We start from the raw sequence: 14,436 nt of genomic DNA on the forward strand, positions 1-14,436 counted from the left end.
GAAATAAAATGAAAACCCTCTTTAAATACACCAGAAGTGTTAGGACACTACACGGACACAATTTTAATGACCTATGTACAAATAGTCGGAATTACTGTAAACAACTTCAAGTAAGTGATGTTTAACATAGCAAACACAACTTACTTCAAAGAATTATTTTATATATTTGAACTACACTATTGAAATCATCGTTGATGCTAAAATTACTTAATCACGGTGGTGATATGTATAGGTATTGGCCCAAGACCTCGATTATTTTGTAGCGATTTCTTTAATTTTAGACAATAATACATTTCTTTTGGAAAATAAAAAAAAATCCAACCGTCGCTTTTTAATAATATTTTTTGTGGTGAACTAATCAAAATTTTAGCTCCAACTCAAAATAAGGACAATTTGATGTTAAGGGGGTCTTGAATTTTTATGACAGTTAAGGATAACTAAATACTAGTTTTTAACTTTTTTTGGCTGGATTAAAATCAATACTTTTTTACTTTACATTTCATATTAACTGAAATATTTTTACAGTGTAACTTGCTATTTGGGGCATACATGATTGGAAAGGGTATAAAAAATTGCAAACAACACACTGTCCACACTATAGGGGCAATATTTGTTCGTATATTATACAGGACCTATTCTAGGATTTAAGAGAGGGAGAAGAGACAGTCAATACTGGATACTTATATGTTTCCGATTCCCATATATAACCATATCAATATAGATAAGAAATATTGTTTTGGCCATGTCAATCTCGTTTTTATATCCTCCTTCAAATAAGCGCCTTTTTACAAAACGTTTTTAACTGTATATACTATAAATAACGCGGGTTTTAAGGCCATATATTCAATATAGGTGGGTAATCATTTTGAATTTGATTCGTTATAACCCCTCAAATCAACCTTACTTTTCAATTTTGTGTAAAAACTTAAAGATTACAAAAAAAAATATTCCTTTATGTTACTGACGATTATCTCAACAAAAAAATATTTATAATGATGAAAAAGAAAAATAATACGAATTCTTAATACGAGTGTTAATGATCTATTGTTCGTTGGTTTGATGTCCAGTGGCAAATATTTCATGAACGTTCAGTACGATGAGTGTATAGAAAAGACTGAGTCATCGCTTATTCTAATGACAAATAAGGGCTCTTAGGCGGATCCCTTTTGTAGGAAAACGTATGTTGATTATATACACTTCTAGTCACTGAATCATGACTGGAGCGGGTCCCCTCTTAAGGCAGTCAGCTCCCCCCCCCCTTCCATGAAAATTTCTGATTCCGCTACTGCATGGAAATATTATGTATTTTTTTTCCATTGGGACTTGTTATTACATTGGTATGTAGCGAAATTTATATAAAACCTACTACACTGTACATTGGTATATGTATACCTCGCTAATGATTTTTAAACTGACATCAATATTCTTCCGTCATTTTAAAAACAACCGAGTTTTATATGTATTTATATTATAGATCTGACATAAAATATGACCTGAACGAATTCTGTTCGACTAAAATGTCAATATAACCCCAACGTTTTGACAGGACATTTGGTAAACAGGTGTTAAAAGGTGCCAATATAGATTAATTCTCGTGTATCTATACTATATATCTACGTTATACAAATATTTAAGTTTTCGTAAAAATGTAGATAAATGTACCGTCTATGTACTTTTTGAGATGATCAATTTTCTCTAAAATATTAAAAACAACTATTATTTTAATTTGTATTTACTGAATTTCTTTATTTAAATGAACTGAAGGATATAAAAAAGAAGATGTGGTGTGATTGCCAATGAGACAACTGTCCACAAGAGACCAAAATGACACAGACATTAACAACTATAGGTCACCCTACGGCCTTCAACAATGAGGAAAGCCCATACCGCGTAACCAGCTATAAAAGGCCCCGATAAGACAATGTAAAAAAATTCAAACGAGAAAAGTCAACATTTATTTTAGAATTTCCTCGGGAATAAGTAGGAAAAATATAGGTGTGAGGTATGTATCAGTCAATGAGACAGACGTAAAGACAAAAATAACCGAAAATCTAGAATTTCAGATACAATCTGCAATAAAAGACCTCACCTAGTGTCTTTACAATACTCCTATTTGTAATTGATTTAACAAAAAAGATGAAAAGTGAGAAATAGCTTCAAAATCAGAAAGATTTTATAAAAAATAAAAAACAAAACAACAAGCTTGGAAAGAGGCATGAATACGAAAAACGTAAAGAAACAAAGGTGTTTTAATTATATCAACTTAAATCTGTTGATGTCAATAGTTATTTTTCTGAAATTCAAGAGAATTAGTTCAAGCGAAAACTTGTAATTTACAATTTTACATGCTTTGCACTAGCAACAGTGAATTCTGTCCGATTTATATCCAGTCTTCATGTAAAATTGGCAAAGGGAAACAACTTGCGCTTTAAGTGCGTAATAACAGAAATCAAATCGGTAATTTACAAATCGACTTTTGGCCATGTTATTCATTTGTTAAAAATATATGAGATTGCTTACCTGGCTTCTCTTTCTGCTAAATATTGCTTCATTGATGTAATAGGGGGGAGTTTAAGTTCCTTAAAAGTGCAAACACTGCAAGTTCTCCTCTCGTCCATCTTAGCGTCAACGAAGGAACACTTGTAAAATATTCGTTAACACACAGCGTGTAGAATTTTGAACAAAAATACAAATAGCGTATCGCTATTCCAGTTGCCTTGATGTAAATGTATTTCTACATTCGATTTAGTAATGATTGAAAATGTTTAAATTTCATTGAAGTTCTTGTGCATTCAGCTTAACATTTATTTTTGATAAATGACCATCATTATCCACTTTAATACGTCGAAGTAATGATTATAAACAACAGATAGTATATAGTATTCTTCTAGTTGTATCCTAATTCGATTTGCTTTTTTTGTGTTATAGCAATTTTAAATCGTGAGAAAGACCTAAGGCTTTGTATTCCATTATTGATTGGTTTTTGAAATGTCAGTCACATTATAAATTCCACTGAATGGTCCAAAAGGATATGGTATAATAAACCGTAAAGAGTTATTGCATTTGGAAAATCTTTTACACTTTAAAACACTTTAGTTTTATCTTTTCAAATATAAATGTACTTGTTTATCATGTCAATGAATGGATTTCGAACTTCTTTCTTCAAAATTGTCATTTACTGTTGAGTTAACCAATACCGTCTTTCAGTGCATCAATTGGCGATTAACTTGTGAACCGTAAGAACAGATTCGATATCTTCCACAAATATATACTAATTATTTCTGGATATACATGCAGTCTGTTTAAGTTTTAGGTACAATATTGAAATTGTTTAAATTCCTCGTTAAAGAAACATTTTCATATAACTTAATCTTCGTCCTGATTCATTACACAGGATTTAATTTTCTATATTCCGTAACAAATTAAACTAACAAAAATTACACTACACCTTTGAACAAATCCTAATAATATTCTTTCTGTGAAAACGGTTACTAGTAATAAAACAAGTATGTATCTCACAGGTAGTCATTTCCTAAGTTGTCCTTCATAATATTGGCCTACACCTAAATGTTGTAAACCAATGCTTTGATCCTGCAAGTAAGTGATACAACAGCTCATTAAACACCAATGGTTCTTAGATCTTCTGAATAGCTTCGCAATCTCAAACGGTCCACATAGTTTTCGCCAATAAATAACAGTACATGCTGGTGCGTTGGTGCAGTCCAATCGTTACAATGTTCTAGTTCAAATCATATGTAATCTCTAACCCAAACTGTTTTCTTCTTTATAAGTGTTTACTTATCAGATTTTTAAACAAATTCGCTGTCTAACTTTAAACCTTCACATTGACAGACATTTTCAATGATCCTTGGATGGGTTGCACCAACACTTGAAGTTATGTGCATGTAATCTTTCAAGCGGTGTTCAAATAAATTTATATGAATGCTAAAGTTCGAGTTAGTACTACGATCAATTGCCAAAATTTTAGACCAAGGTTGTCAGTATGATGTAAATGAATATAATTTGGTTATATCAGAATATATGTTGGTATTATCAAAAGGCATGCATGAGGGTTTTGATGGGGTCCTTCATTTGTTTATTCTTTAACTGTTAGGCCATTTTTTTTTTTTATCTATTCTGTCCATTTGTGTCCTTTTTATTTTTTTTCTCAATTTTTCAATTTTCCTCTTTTTTTTTGTTCACTATTTTGAATTTTAGAATACTGCACTTCATTAATCTCTATTCCAAATACCATTTTGTCGGGATTTTTTTCTATTTTTCTTTATTGTTTATTTTTTTTTCCTTTTTCTCTATTTCTTGTTTATTTTGTCACTTATCTCTATTCCGTATTCGTTAATTATTTTGTCCACTTTTCTCGAATCATTTACAACTCAGCACTGCATTAATCTCTATTCTTTATATTTTTGTTAAATTTTCTTTTTATTTCTCATTTATTCTTTACTGTTTGCCCATATTCTATGATATATAAACCCCATTTACACCCTCGTGCATACGTAATATTGGTATACAAGACTAATGAAAAAATTGATAATTCAAACCCTAGGTGCAATCAATATTAGGGTTTGTCGGAATTAACGAATTTAGGGGGATTTACATAAAATAAACAAAAATTGTAAAATTAAACTTTCTAAACATTCTTATCAATATATTTTAATCAATAACTTGACTTCTACTTATTTTGTTGATTAAATGTCACAATGTATACTTAAATATTTAGTATATCTACAAAATCTATATCTAACAAACAAAAATATACATTACGGCGTCAAACTTTAAAACACGTATTGAAATTAATTACGGTATTATTATATACTCAATTTTAAAAGATTTAATCATTTTATTTAAATTGATTTTGTTTGTATTGCATTTCAACGTGCAATTTGTATGAATTATACAGTTTGAAATTGATTAAAAAATTAACAAAGAATTGTAATCAATCCGACAAAATGAATTTGCACTTTTTGTCCTCAGTTGCGATTGTAAATCTAGTAATATTCCGAATTGATTCAAATGGCTTCGTCATACTCTACGTTATTGTGAATGTAATTCATCAAGTGTATTCCGATGTATAATTTAAATTCATAGTCCCCGATGGCTGAGTGGTCTTCATAGGCGGATCCAGGGGGGGGGGGGGGGATGGGGGGCTGGGGCCCCCTTTTGTGGGAACAATTTGGTTGCATATATAGGGAATCACTGAAGCATGACCAGAGAGCCCCCCTTAATCAGTCAGCGCACCCCCCCCCCCCCCCCTTTACCCGTTTATGAAAAGTTCTGGATCCGCCACTGGTCTTAGTACAAATGTATAGTCTGTACTCAGAGATTTTGTAACTTATATGGAGAGACTTTAAACTTCAAAAAGGGGAGTGAATTTTTTTTTTAATTCTGATTCCCTACTTGATGAAAATAAATATTGTGTTCAAGCAGATGGCAACAAAAGTACTATGAATCTAGATTCCCCCCATACTTTATAGTGTAAATATTTTGAAAGAAACAAAAATAGGTTGGTACCGTCGAAAAACTTGAAACAAATGTCTGACTCAGAATCCATACCCCCGCCCCCATCTTGAAGTTATATGGTTGCTTTCCTTATTTTCAAATTTTTAAGATCAGAAAAGAGCTTCGGGGCACACACATTGTAGTTTTAGTTTCATTCTTAATCGATTTAGCAGTAAATCTGTAAAATATTGTTGCATATATATAAATATAGACCAAAAAAAACCAACCTATAATGATCTTATGGATTCGCGCAGAATGCATTTAACATAGACAAAATTATTTATCTGATCAACGCATTCAGCCACGTTCTAACGGTAAATTTCAATGTTTGATTTTGTTCAGTACGCTTTTTTATTTGAAAATATATCCTCAAATCATAGCTTATAAATACCCAAAGTATGAGCATTCAGCTGTCAATATATATCATGAGATGATAATACAACAACTGTTATTCAAACCTTAATACTGTGGATTTATTCATTTTCGTGGTTACAAATTTTCGTGGATTAATGAAAACAAACAATTTTGTGGATATTCAGTGGTTTTGTCGAAGTCTGTAAACAACACTACAGAAAATTTGTAATTCGTCGAATATTTAAATTTTTGGTTCAACTGTAACCACGAAATTCAAGAAACTTGGTATTCAACGAATAAGGAAGGACCCTGAGTCAGTAGCAGATATTAAAAATCTACGTACAATGTAAGCGTATTAATGCGTTTGCAATCGAAAAACTACAACAGCTGCCGCCTTTTAGTGCGACAATTTGTAAATGCAGTTACTACCCTTTAAATTGGCTATTTATATTTTTTACAATAATTCACCAAAAAAATATATTAGGTCAATTGCATTCAAAAAACAGATAGGAGGATAAACAATGAGTATTCAAATGATAGCAAAATAACATGAAGTCTCTTCATGAAGATTTAATTGCAAGAAATCAATTACAAAAATACCATAAAATACAAATTGTCTATGTAAATTTATTGTTTTACTTCCACTTTCGTTAATTGCTCCTCATCTAATGAAGTTCATCTGAAGGTGTGGATGCCGACCTTTACCATATACTGGTAGGCAGTGGTGTTCTCCTGGATATACTGTGATTTATTATAGCGGAGTAGAGCATAAGCATTGCCTAAGCCAGGCACCATAACACTGGTGTTAATCCCGTTGGGTTGTAAATTGCCCAGGAGGATTTTATGGAAAGGTAATATTAGTGCTATTGACTGGCGCTAATAGCTTGGTGCTAGTAGCTTGGTGCTAGTAGCTTGGTGTTAGTAGCTTGGTGTTAGTAGCTTGGTGCCAGTAGTAACTGGTGACTGGGGCTAGTCACTGGAGCTAGTCACTGGAGCACTGGAGCTATGGAGCTATGGTCAGGACCAGCAGGCCAGGGGTAGGGTAGGGTAGGCTAGGCTAGGCTAGGCTAGGCTAGGATAGGATAGGATAGGGTAGGATAGGATAGGGTAGGGTAGGGTAGGGTAGGGTAGGGAGGGTGGGTAGGGTAGGGTAGGGTAGGGTAGGGTAGGGTAGGGTAGGGTAGGGTAGGGTAGGATAGGGCAGAGGGTAGGGCAGAGGGTAGGGTAGGGTAGGGCAGGGGTTGGGTAGGAGAGGGTTAGGGTAAGGCAGGAGAGGGATAGGGTAGGGCAGGAGAGGGGAGGGCAGGGGTAGGGTAGGGCAGTATTACCTTATATTACCAGAGCTAGGGCCAGACAGAGCGAGCAACGTAAGCGTATTAATGCGTTTGCAATCGAAAAACTAAAACAGCTGCCGCCTTTTAGTGCGACAATTTGTAATAGTTCAACAACTGCAGTTAATACCCTTTAAATTGGCTATTTGTATTTTTTACAATAATTCAACAAAAAAAACCATATTAGGTCAATTGTATTTAAAAAAATAGATAGAATGATAAGCATTGAGTATTCAAATGATAGCAAAATAACATGAAGTCTCTTCATGAAGATTTAAATGCAAGAAATCAATTATAAAAATACCATTACATACAAATTGTCTATATAAATTTAATGTTTTACGTCCGTTTTCGTTAACTGCTCCTCATCTAATGAAGTTTATCTGAAGGTGTGGATGCCGACCTTTACCATAAACTGGTAGGCAGTGGTGTTCTCCTGGATATACTGTGATTTATCATAGCGGAGTAGAACATAAGCACTGCATTAGCCAGGCACCATGGCACTGGTGTAAATTCCGTTGGGTTGTAAATTGCCCAGGGTTGTAAATTGCCCAGGAAGAATTTATGGAAAGGTAATATTAATGCTAGTGCTGGTGCTGTGTTAGTGCCAGTGCTAGTGTTAGTGCTAGTGCCGCCCAGTGCCAGTGCATACTGCTACTGCTACTGCTAGTGCTAGTGCTAGTGGGATCGGGAGCGACAGAATGTGAGAGCGGCAGCGAGAGAATGTGAGAGCGGGAGCGAGAGCATGTCAGAGCGGGAGCGAGAGCATGTGAGAGCATGTGAGAGCGGGAGCGACTGCGAGCATGCACAGTGTAGTGTGTGTGCGAGAGCGAGAGAGTATGAGAGAATGTAAGAGAGAGAGCGAGACAAAATGTGAGAGATGGAGCGAGAGAAGGAGATAGCCAGTAGAAGGGAGAGAGAAGAAAGAGACAATAGGAGGGAGAGAGGGAGCGACAGAGAAGGAGGAAGAAGGAGAGAGACAGAAGGAGGGAGAGAGAATATGAGCGAGCGATAGAGAAGGAGAGAGAGAATTTAAGCGACAGATAGAGAAGGAGAGAAAGAACATGAGTGAATGAGATAAATAGTTTGAGTAAAAGATAGAGAGGTAGAGTGACAGAGTTGATGAATTGGTTTTAGATAGAGAGAGCGAGTGGTGACCTTAAATTAGATAAAATGAGCGAATGAGCTAAAGAGATTGGAATTAAATAAAACAAATATGAATCTAACACATATTCCTTCGTCATTTAAGAACGAAATTATTTCATTGAAAATTACATATCCTAAAATCAATTTTTAAAGAATTCATTGTCTTTGATGTTTTTACATTCAAGATTCAAGATTCAAATGCATTTAGTACTGAAACTGGAATGTTTTCAATATTGCACTCACTGCATTGAACTAGTACGAGGAAAATGGAAAGGTTTTTATGGTGTTTTCAGTGGATTGAAAGAAAGTAAAACATATTTGTAAAGAAATACATTAAAACAAACAAATGTAACCAGGGCAAGTATACATAAAGCTACTTTAAATTTAAGATTTGTTCCGAACGGACGGATTTTTGTACATGTCCTACGATAAATTAGTACTACGATTGGAATCTTAACTGAAAGTGGTTTTATGCATATCACCCCTGGCCACTAACAGAAAGGTAACCAATGTACGCAAAGCTGTCGGCAGATCACATCAGGTATTCAAATATGTTGTCCCGCAGACGACACTTCAAGAAGTAGATCCCTGCAGGAAATACATTTTTATTAAATTCTGAAATGACAGATTGAAATTAATATACTTTCTGTTTTATTATTGGATTCAAGTATCAATTTGTTTTAGAATTTCTCTTTAATAATCTTTAAAGTATGATGCAAAGTTTAAAGTAATATGGTTTTTGTGGATAATTCTTTTTCAAAATGTTTTAATACGTCTAATGGAAATTGATTAATTGAAATTTTAAATGTCATTGAAATATAGATTTAAAGTTACACTATCTATACAAAGGACGAAACCCTTAAAAATCACATTGATGCATGGGTAAATTGCATTTAAATATCACATTGATGCATGGGTAAATTGCATTTAAATATCATATCTCATTTATTTCAAATGTCAATGTTAGAGTAAATAATCAATATCTTATGTATCATTTGTATGCCTAAAAAAAAAAACAAGAGAGATGATGCAGTTTTGCATTTTTATAAAAATAAGATGTGGTATGATCACCAATGAGATAATAACCCACAAGAATCAAATGACGTAGATTTAAGCAACTGTAATAGTTCATCGTACAAAATGTACGGCCTTCAACAATGAGCAAAATCCATAATACATGTAGTTAACTGTAAAAGACTCCTTAGTCCTGACTATACCAAATTTAACATAATTCAAACAATAAATAAAAGGAACAATATGAAGACATCAACCAACGAATTTTCAAAGACCACTGAATTAAAAGCTCCTGGCACATACAAAATTTAAAGTTTGATTATTTCGGTATTGATGCCTTTGGTTTTGAATTGATTATCAACGTAACAGGACTTGAAAAGAGATAGATATATTACAGATTCATACATATATGCTTTCAATTATTCATTCATACGTATATTCGTGTTTTTGTCTGTTTATAAACAGATTTACCTACTTATTACATTCATAGTTTTTTTTTCATTTTCAAATACTTGGAATGCATTACTTGTTAAATACATGTATAAAAATAAATTTCATTCAGAAATGCATCGTCTGTATTAGACAGAGTTAGCAGTTCGAACTTTGTAATTTCAGTCAACAAAGCGCCGTCTTAAACTAGAGTTTGCAATGCGAACGTCGAATTTGAACGGTCAATGTAAACATTTGTGCGTCCTTAGAACCGATACACATACACATGTGCATGTGCATGATTATAATTAAAGAACATAAAAAGTAAAAACACAAAAATATTGAACTCCGAGGAAAATTCAAAAAGGAAAATCAAAAATCAAAAGGCAAAATCAAAAGTCCAAACACACCAAACGAATGGATAACAACTGTCATATTCCTGACATGGTACAGGCATTTTCTAATGTAGAAAATGGTGGATTGAACCTGGTTTTATAGCTAGCTAAACCTCTCACTTGTATGACAGTCGCATCAAATTCCATTACATTGTCAACGATGCATGAACAAAACAAACATACTCAAAGAGTAAAAATGTCAAAAATAGGGGTACAGCAGTCAATATTGTGTTATCATCTTAATATCACTATAAAAACAACAAATGTAACGAAGAAGCACAAAAGGGCATACATCAAATTTAACATACTCATTTTGCTTTTCTTCTACGACTTAATTTTTCTATGTAAATTCTACCCGTAAAGGATAGAAGGTTTTCAGTACTGGTGTAAAATTGCGCGTTTGAAATTCGCACAGGTAGACATAAAAATAATTTTGTCGTTCAAAGTATGACGGCATACATACATGCAGAGTCACGTAAAGTAGATATAACAAAAACAGACTTAACATTTAGTAATAAATAATAAATAAAATAAATGTGTGGTTCAAAGTTTGACGGGATACATAAGTACAGTGTCACGTCAAATGTATATCATAAAAAACAGACTTAACAGAAAAAGTGGTATAGTTGAATAAAATAGTTTTGTCATTCATAGTATGTCAAGATCCATAAGTTAAAGTAATATTGTTAAATGAAATAATTTTGTCGTTCAAAGTATGATGTTTTACATAACCACAGAGTCACTTCAAAAGAATATCTCAAAAATCTGACTTAACAGTACAAGTAATATTAATAAAGACAAATCAAATAATACTATAAAACGTTATTAAGATGATAACCAACGTCAGTACGCAAAATCTATACTTCAAGACCATCTTGTATTATTTGTGAAGTTGATACGGAATATTTATCAACAAGTTCTGTGTATCTTCCGATGAACTTTTTTAGAAAAAGGACGAGACGTTCTTTGACATACCCCTGGTTCATCAACTTTCTGCTCAGACACTGGTGACGTTTTACAAAGTCTGAATAGGAGCTGCAAGCTCTTGAATACCTAATAAGTTGGAAATGTATATTCCATATGCAGGTGAAGTTGGTATATTACTACTAAGGTGGGGGAAATAATATATATCCCTTTATAAATGATTATAAGACACAGGTTATATATTTTTAACAAAAATAGACTTTGTTATCTGAACAGATCATTGGCCTATGATGGCATAGCAAAAGACTCTATGGTTCTAGAACCTTTGGTTCAAAAGTGAAGCTGATTTAGTCTTTTCAGAAACCGTTAACGGGGGAATGAAGTTTGACATGATGGCATGCTCACTTTTTCGTTCAATTCCTCCACAGTTTATGGTGATATTAAAATCGCTATTATTAATTCGTCGACCATCAGATGTTGGACTATATGAGTGAGCAAATAACAGCTGCACTCACAATACGTCTATTATGCTTAGTTTTTTGTTCAATTTTCAATTTTTTTCAATAATTGTAAATTCGGTACGATTTAGACACTTAGCGTTTACAGAGAATCAGATTTGTTGAGTCAACTATTCCAACTTCCAGTATTCATTTTTGTAAGCAATTAAATTAAATGCGGTGTCGTCTTAATGGTGTCGAATAAATCAAGTGAACAAATATGAGAAATTGTATGCACTTAAATAGAAAAGAGCTTGGTGGTCGACAAGATATGCGCCACCTGCATTACATGCATCAAACGCCGTTGGTAAACACCACAAGTAATGTATTACTTTTTCACAGCTTCTCGACAAATTAATATTTACAGTTAGGCTTTAAAAATCAGATTCTTAATTATTTGTTTAAAACGTATAAGATAAATGCATTTGAAAAACGTATGTTACAAATACGATATCAACAGACGTCATGTTTTGCATTTAAAGATTATTAGATATAAACTCTCCGCTTAAAATTATATAGCTATTTACACATCGGAGATAACCTCTTATAAGTATATTGTAAAGATTTTAAGCAAGGTTTTGTCGGTTTATTTATCATAATATTAGTTCACATTATAACTGACCTAAGAATGACAACTCTCTCTTATATCTAAACCTTTCAGTGACATCTAATCTGTATCGTACCCTTTTTATGCAAGGATTAAGATATCTAATGGAAAATGGTATCTAACTTTTTTCATTGATGTTCGTGGGTTTTCATGTATTGCTCGCAAGGATATAAGATTTTTCTTGTTAAATGTTCACTTGTATCCTGCCGTGTACTAACAGTGTTGTAAGTTTGGTTTAAACATATGGTTGAGGTTGGTTTTAGCGACGAACGAGGGCTTTTTAAAATTTTGTGTTTCTCTACTTGTCATCATGCCGCTCGGCTATATAGCTTAATGCACAACAACATGGATCAAAATCACATAGCATACATTCGTATCAGATTTGCCCAGAGCCACCAGCAATAGATTTATCAAATTGCTTTAAAAAAAATATCGTATGCACGCCACGAAAGGGACTTACTCAGAAACGACTTCGCCTACTCACTCAACAGAAATGCTCACCGCGGTATCTATATTTACAAATAACAAAAAAGATTCAAGAAGTCATGCAGAAGAACATTTGATGAAGTTCAAATTTTATACGAAGGCACGTGTACGGAGATTTGCTCTGAGATTTCGCTTTGTATTTTAATGAATTGAGCCATAGCCGTGACTTTTTTCTGACCATTATAGTATCTTAACAGGAAAACAAATCAGGTTCAGGTATAAAACTAAATTCTTTTGAGACTTTTCTCTATTTCTAACATTGAAAATAAACATAACAGTTACTTAAAAAACTAAAATATGGGCTAAGTGAATACCTTACGTTTGTAAAATGAATCATCATAACATAGTTGGTGTTTTTAAATATAAAACTATCAGATAAAGACTGAAATATAGGCAAATCTTAACTTGTTTTGATATATGCCTCGCCTCCTCGAGACGCAAATTTTCACACCCAGAGAGACACACATGTCGATGAAATATTAACTTTTAAACTACTAGTAATTAATGTTGATAAGCAGGTGGAATTAGGTTAAATTATATGATAGGTATTCATTTCTATATATTTTTTACGGGAAAAAATCGTCAAAAGTAGTTTTAACCAAAAACTTCCGTTTTTTTTTATTGGAATACGTAAGCCTTTAATATCGTAATTGTCACTGACAGATTTAGAAAACTAGTTATAGTTGTCCTTCTTTGGTCAGTCATATGGTGAATAAAGTTAACAAACCGAAGACTTCAACGATTGGTGGGCAAATATAAAAAAGAAGATGTGGTATGATTGCCAATGAGACAACTGTCCACAAGAGACCAAATGACACAGACATTAACAATTATAGGTCACCGTACGGCCTTCAACAATGATGAATATTAAATGTTTTACCATTTTCCGGAATTTACTTCGTGATAAACGATCATAAAAGAACTGAAAATTGCTATCAATTCGTTTTAAATGTTTCTGTGCCATACACTTTTACCGTCAGTCTGTAAACGGACATTTCTTATACTAGTACATGAATGTGTTGTTATCAATACAACATGCACCAGGGGCAGACCCAGGGTTTATCGTGGGTTTGGGGCGCTCCTGAGAATCTTACAAATGGTAGAATTTTTACTTATAAATTCTCGCCTCTGCATATCTTCATGTAAAGCAAAACAGAAAAATGTCTCACCAAATATAAATTACGACCTTACCTTCTGACTGCGCCATTTGCGGTCTATCTTCTGCCGAGTACAAAATGTACATGCAAGTGTCTAACAGAAATCCTTTATGATTTTATTAAATCTGAAATCCTTTGATGTTTTGTTTAACTTGTATATAGAGCAAATAGAAATGATATTTTGTATCAGTTAATAAATCGTGCCACTAGTCACATATTTAAAATACAGACACTTCTCGTTGACACGAGACGAGTGAAAATTGACACCAGTTAAAAACTAATTATGCGCAATTAGTTACGACTTTTAATTAACGAAAAAGAAAAAATTAATGTAAGGTTCATTAAGCAGCTTTCATTGTAAATCGTGCGACTAACTTGAGATAATCCTGAAAAGTATATATATAGTTTTTAGAGTTTAAATTTGAAAAAATTAAAAAAGCAATGATTTATTTTTTTGTTACGTACATTGGCAGGTGGGTATTTAATTGTCGAATCAATACGAATTTTGACAGAAATGCTGCACTATTTAAACCTATAACCGTCCTTTCGTCTTTCCATCATTTCGTCCGTTCCTTCATT

The 14,436-nt window shown here is 33.1% G+C and overlaps 1 protein-coding gene across 2 annotated transcripts in view; it reads right to left on the minus strand.

The window, feature by feature from the left end:
* The window catches only part of LOC134694003 (uncharacterized), a 43,970-nt gene extending 29,966 nt beyond the window's left edge, over positions 1–14,004 (minus strand). Inside the window, exon 1 of one of the 2 annotated variants that reach the window (XM_063554993.1) lies at positions 13,892–14,004. Coding sequence is in view for 1 of the 2 variants with exons in the window: in XM_063554989.1 (XP_063411059.1) it covers positions 2,521–2,618 (98 nt within the window). In the remaining variant the exon portion in view is untranslated. Of the gene's footprint in view, positions 1–2,520; positions 3,874–13,891 lie in introns of those variants that run through there. The other variant, XM_063554989.1, reaches the window with a different exon arrangement.
* Positions 14,005–14,436: the final 432 nt, after the last annotated feature.

This window comes from Mytilus trossulus, chromosome 13 (genome assembly GCF_036588685.1).
Source record: "Mytilus trossulus isolate FHL-02 chromosome 13, PNRI_Mtr1.1.1.hap1, whole genome shotgun sequence".
Taxonomy (NCBI): domain Eukaryota; kingdom Metazoa; phylum Mollusca; class Bivalvia; order Mytilida; family Mytilidae; genus Mytilus; species Mytilus trossulus.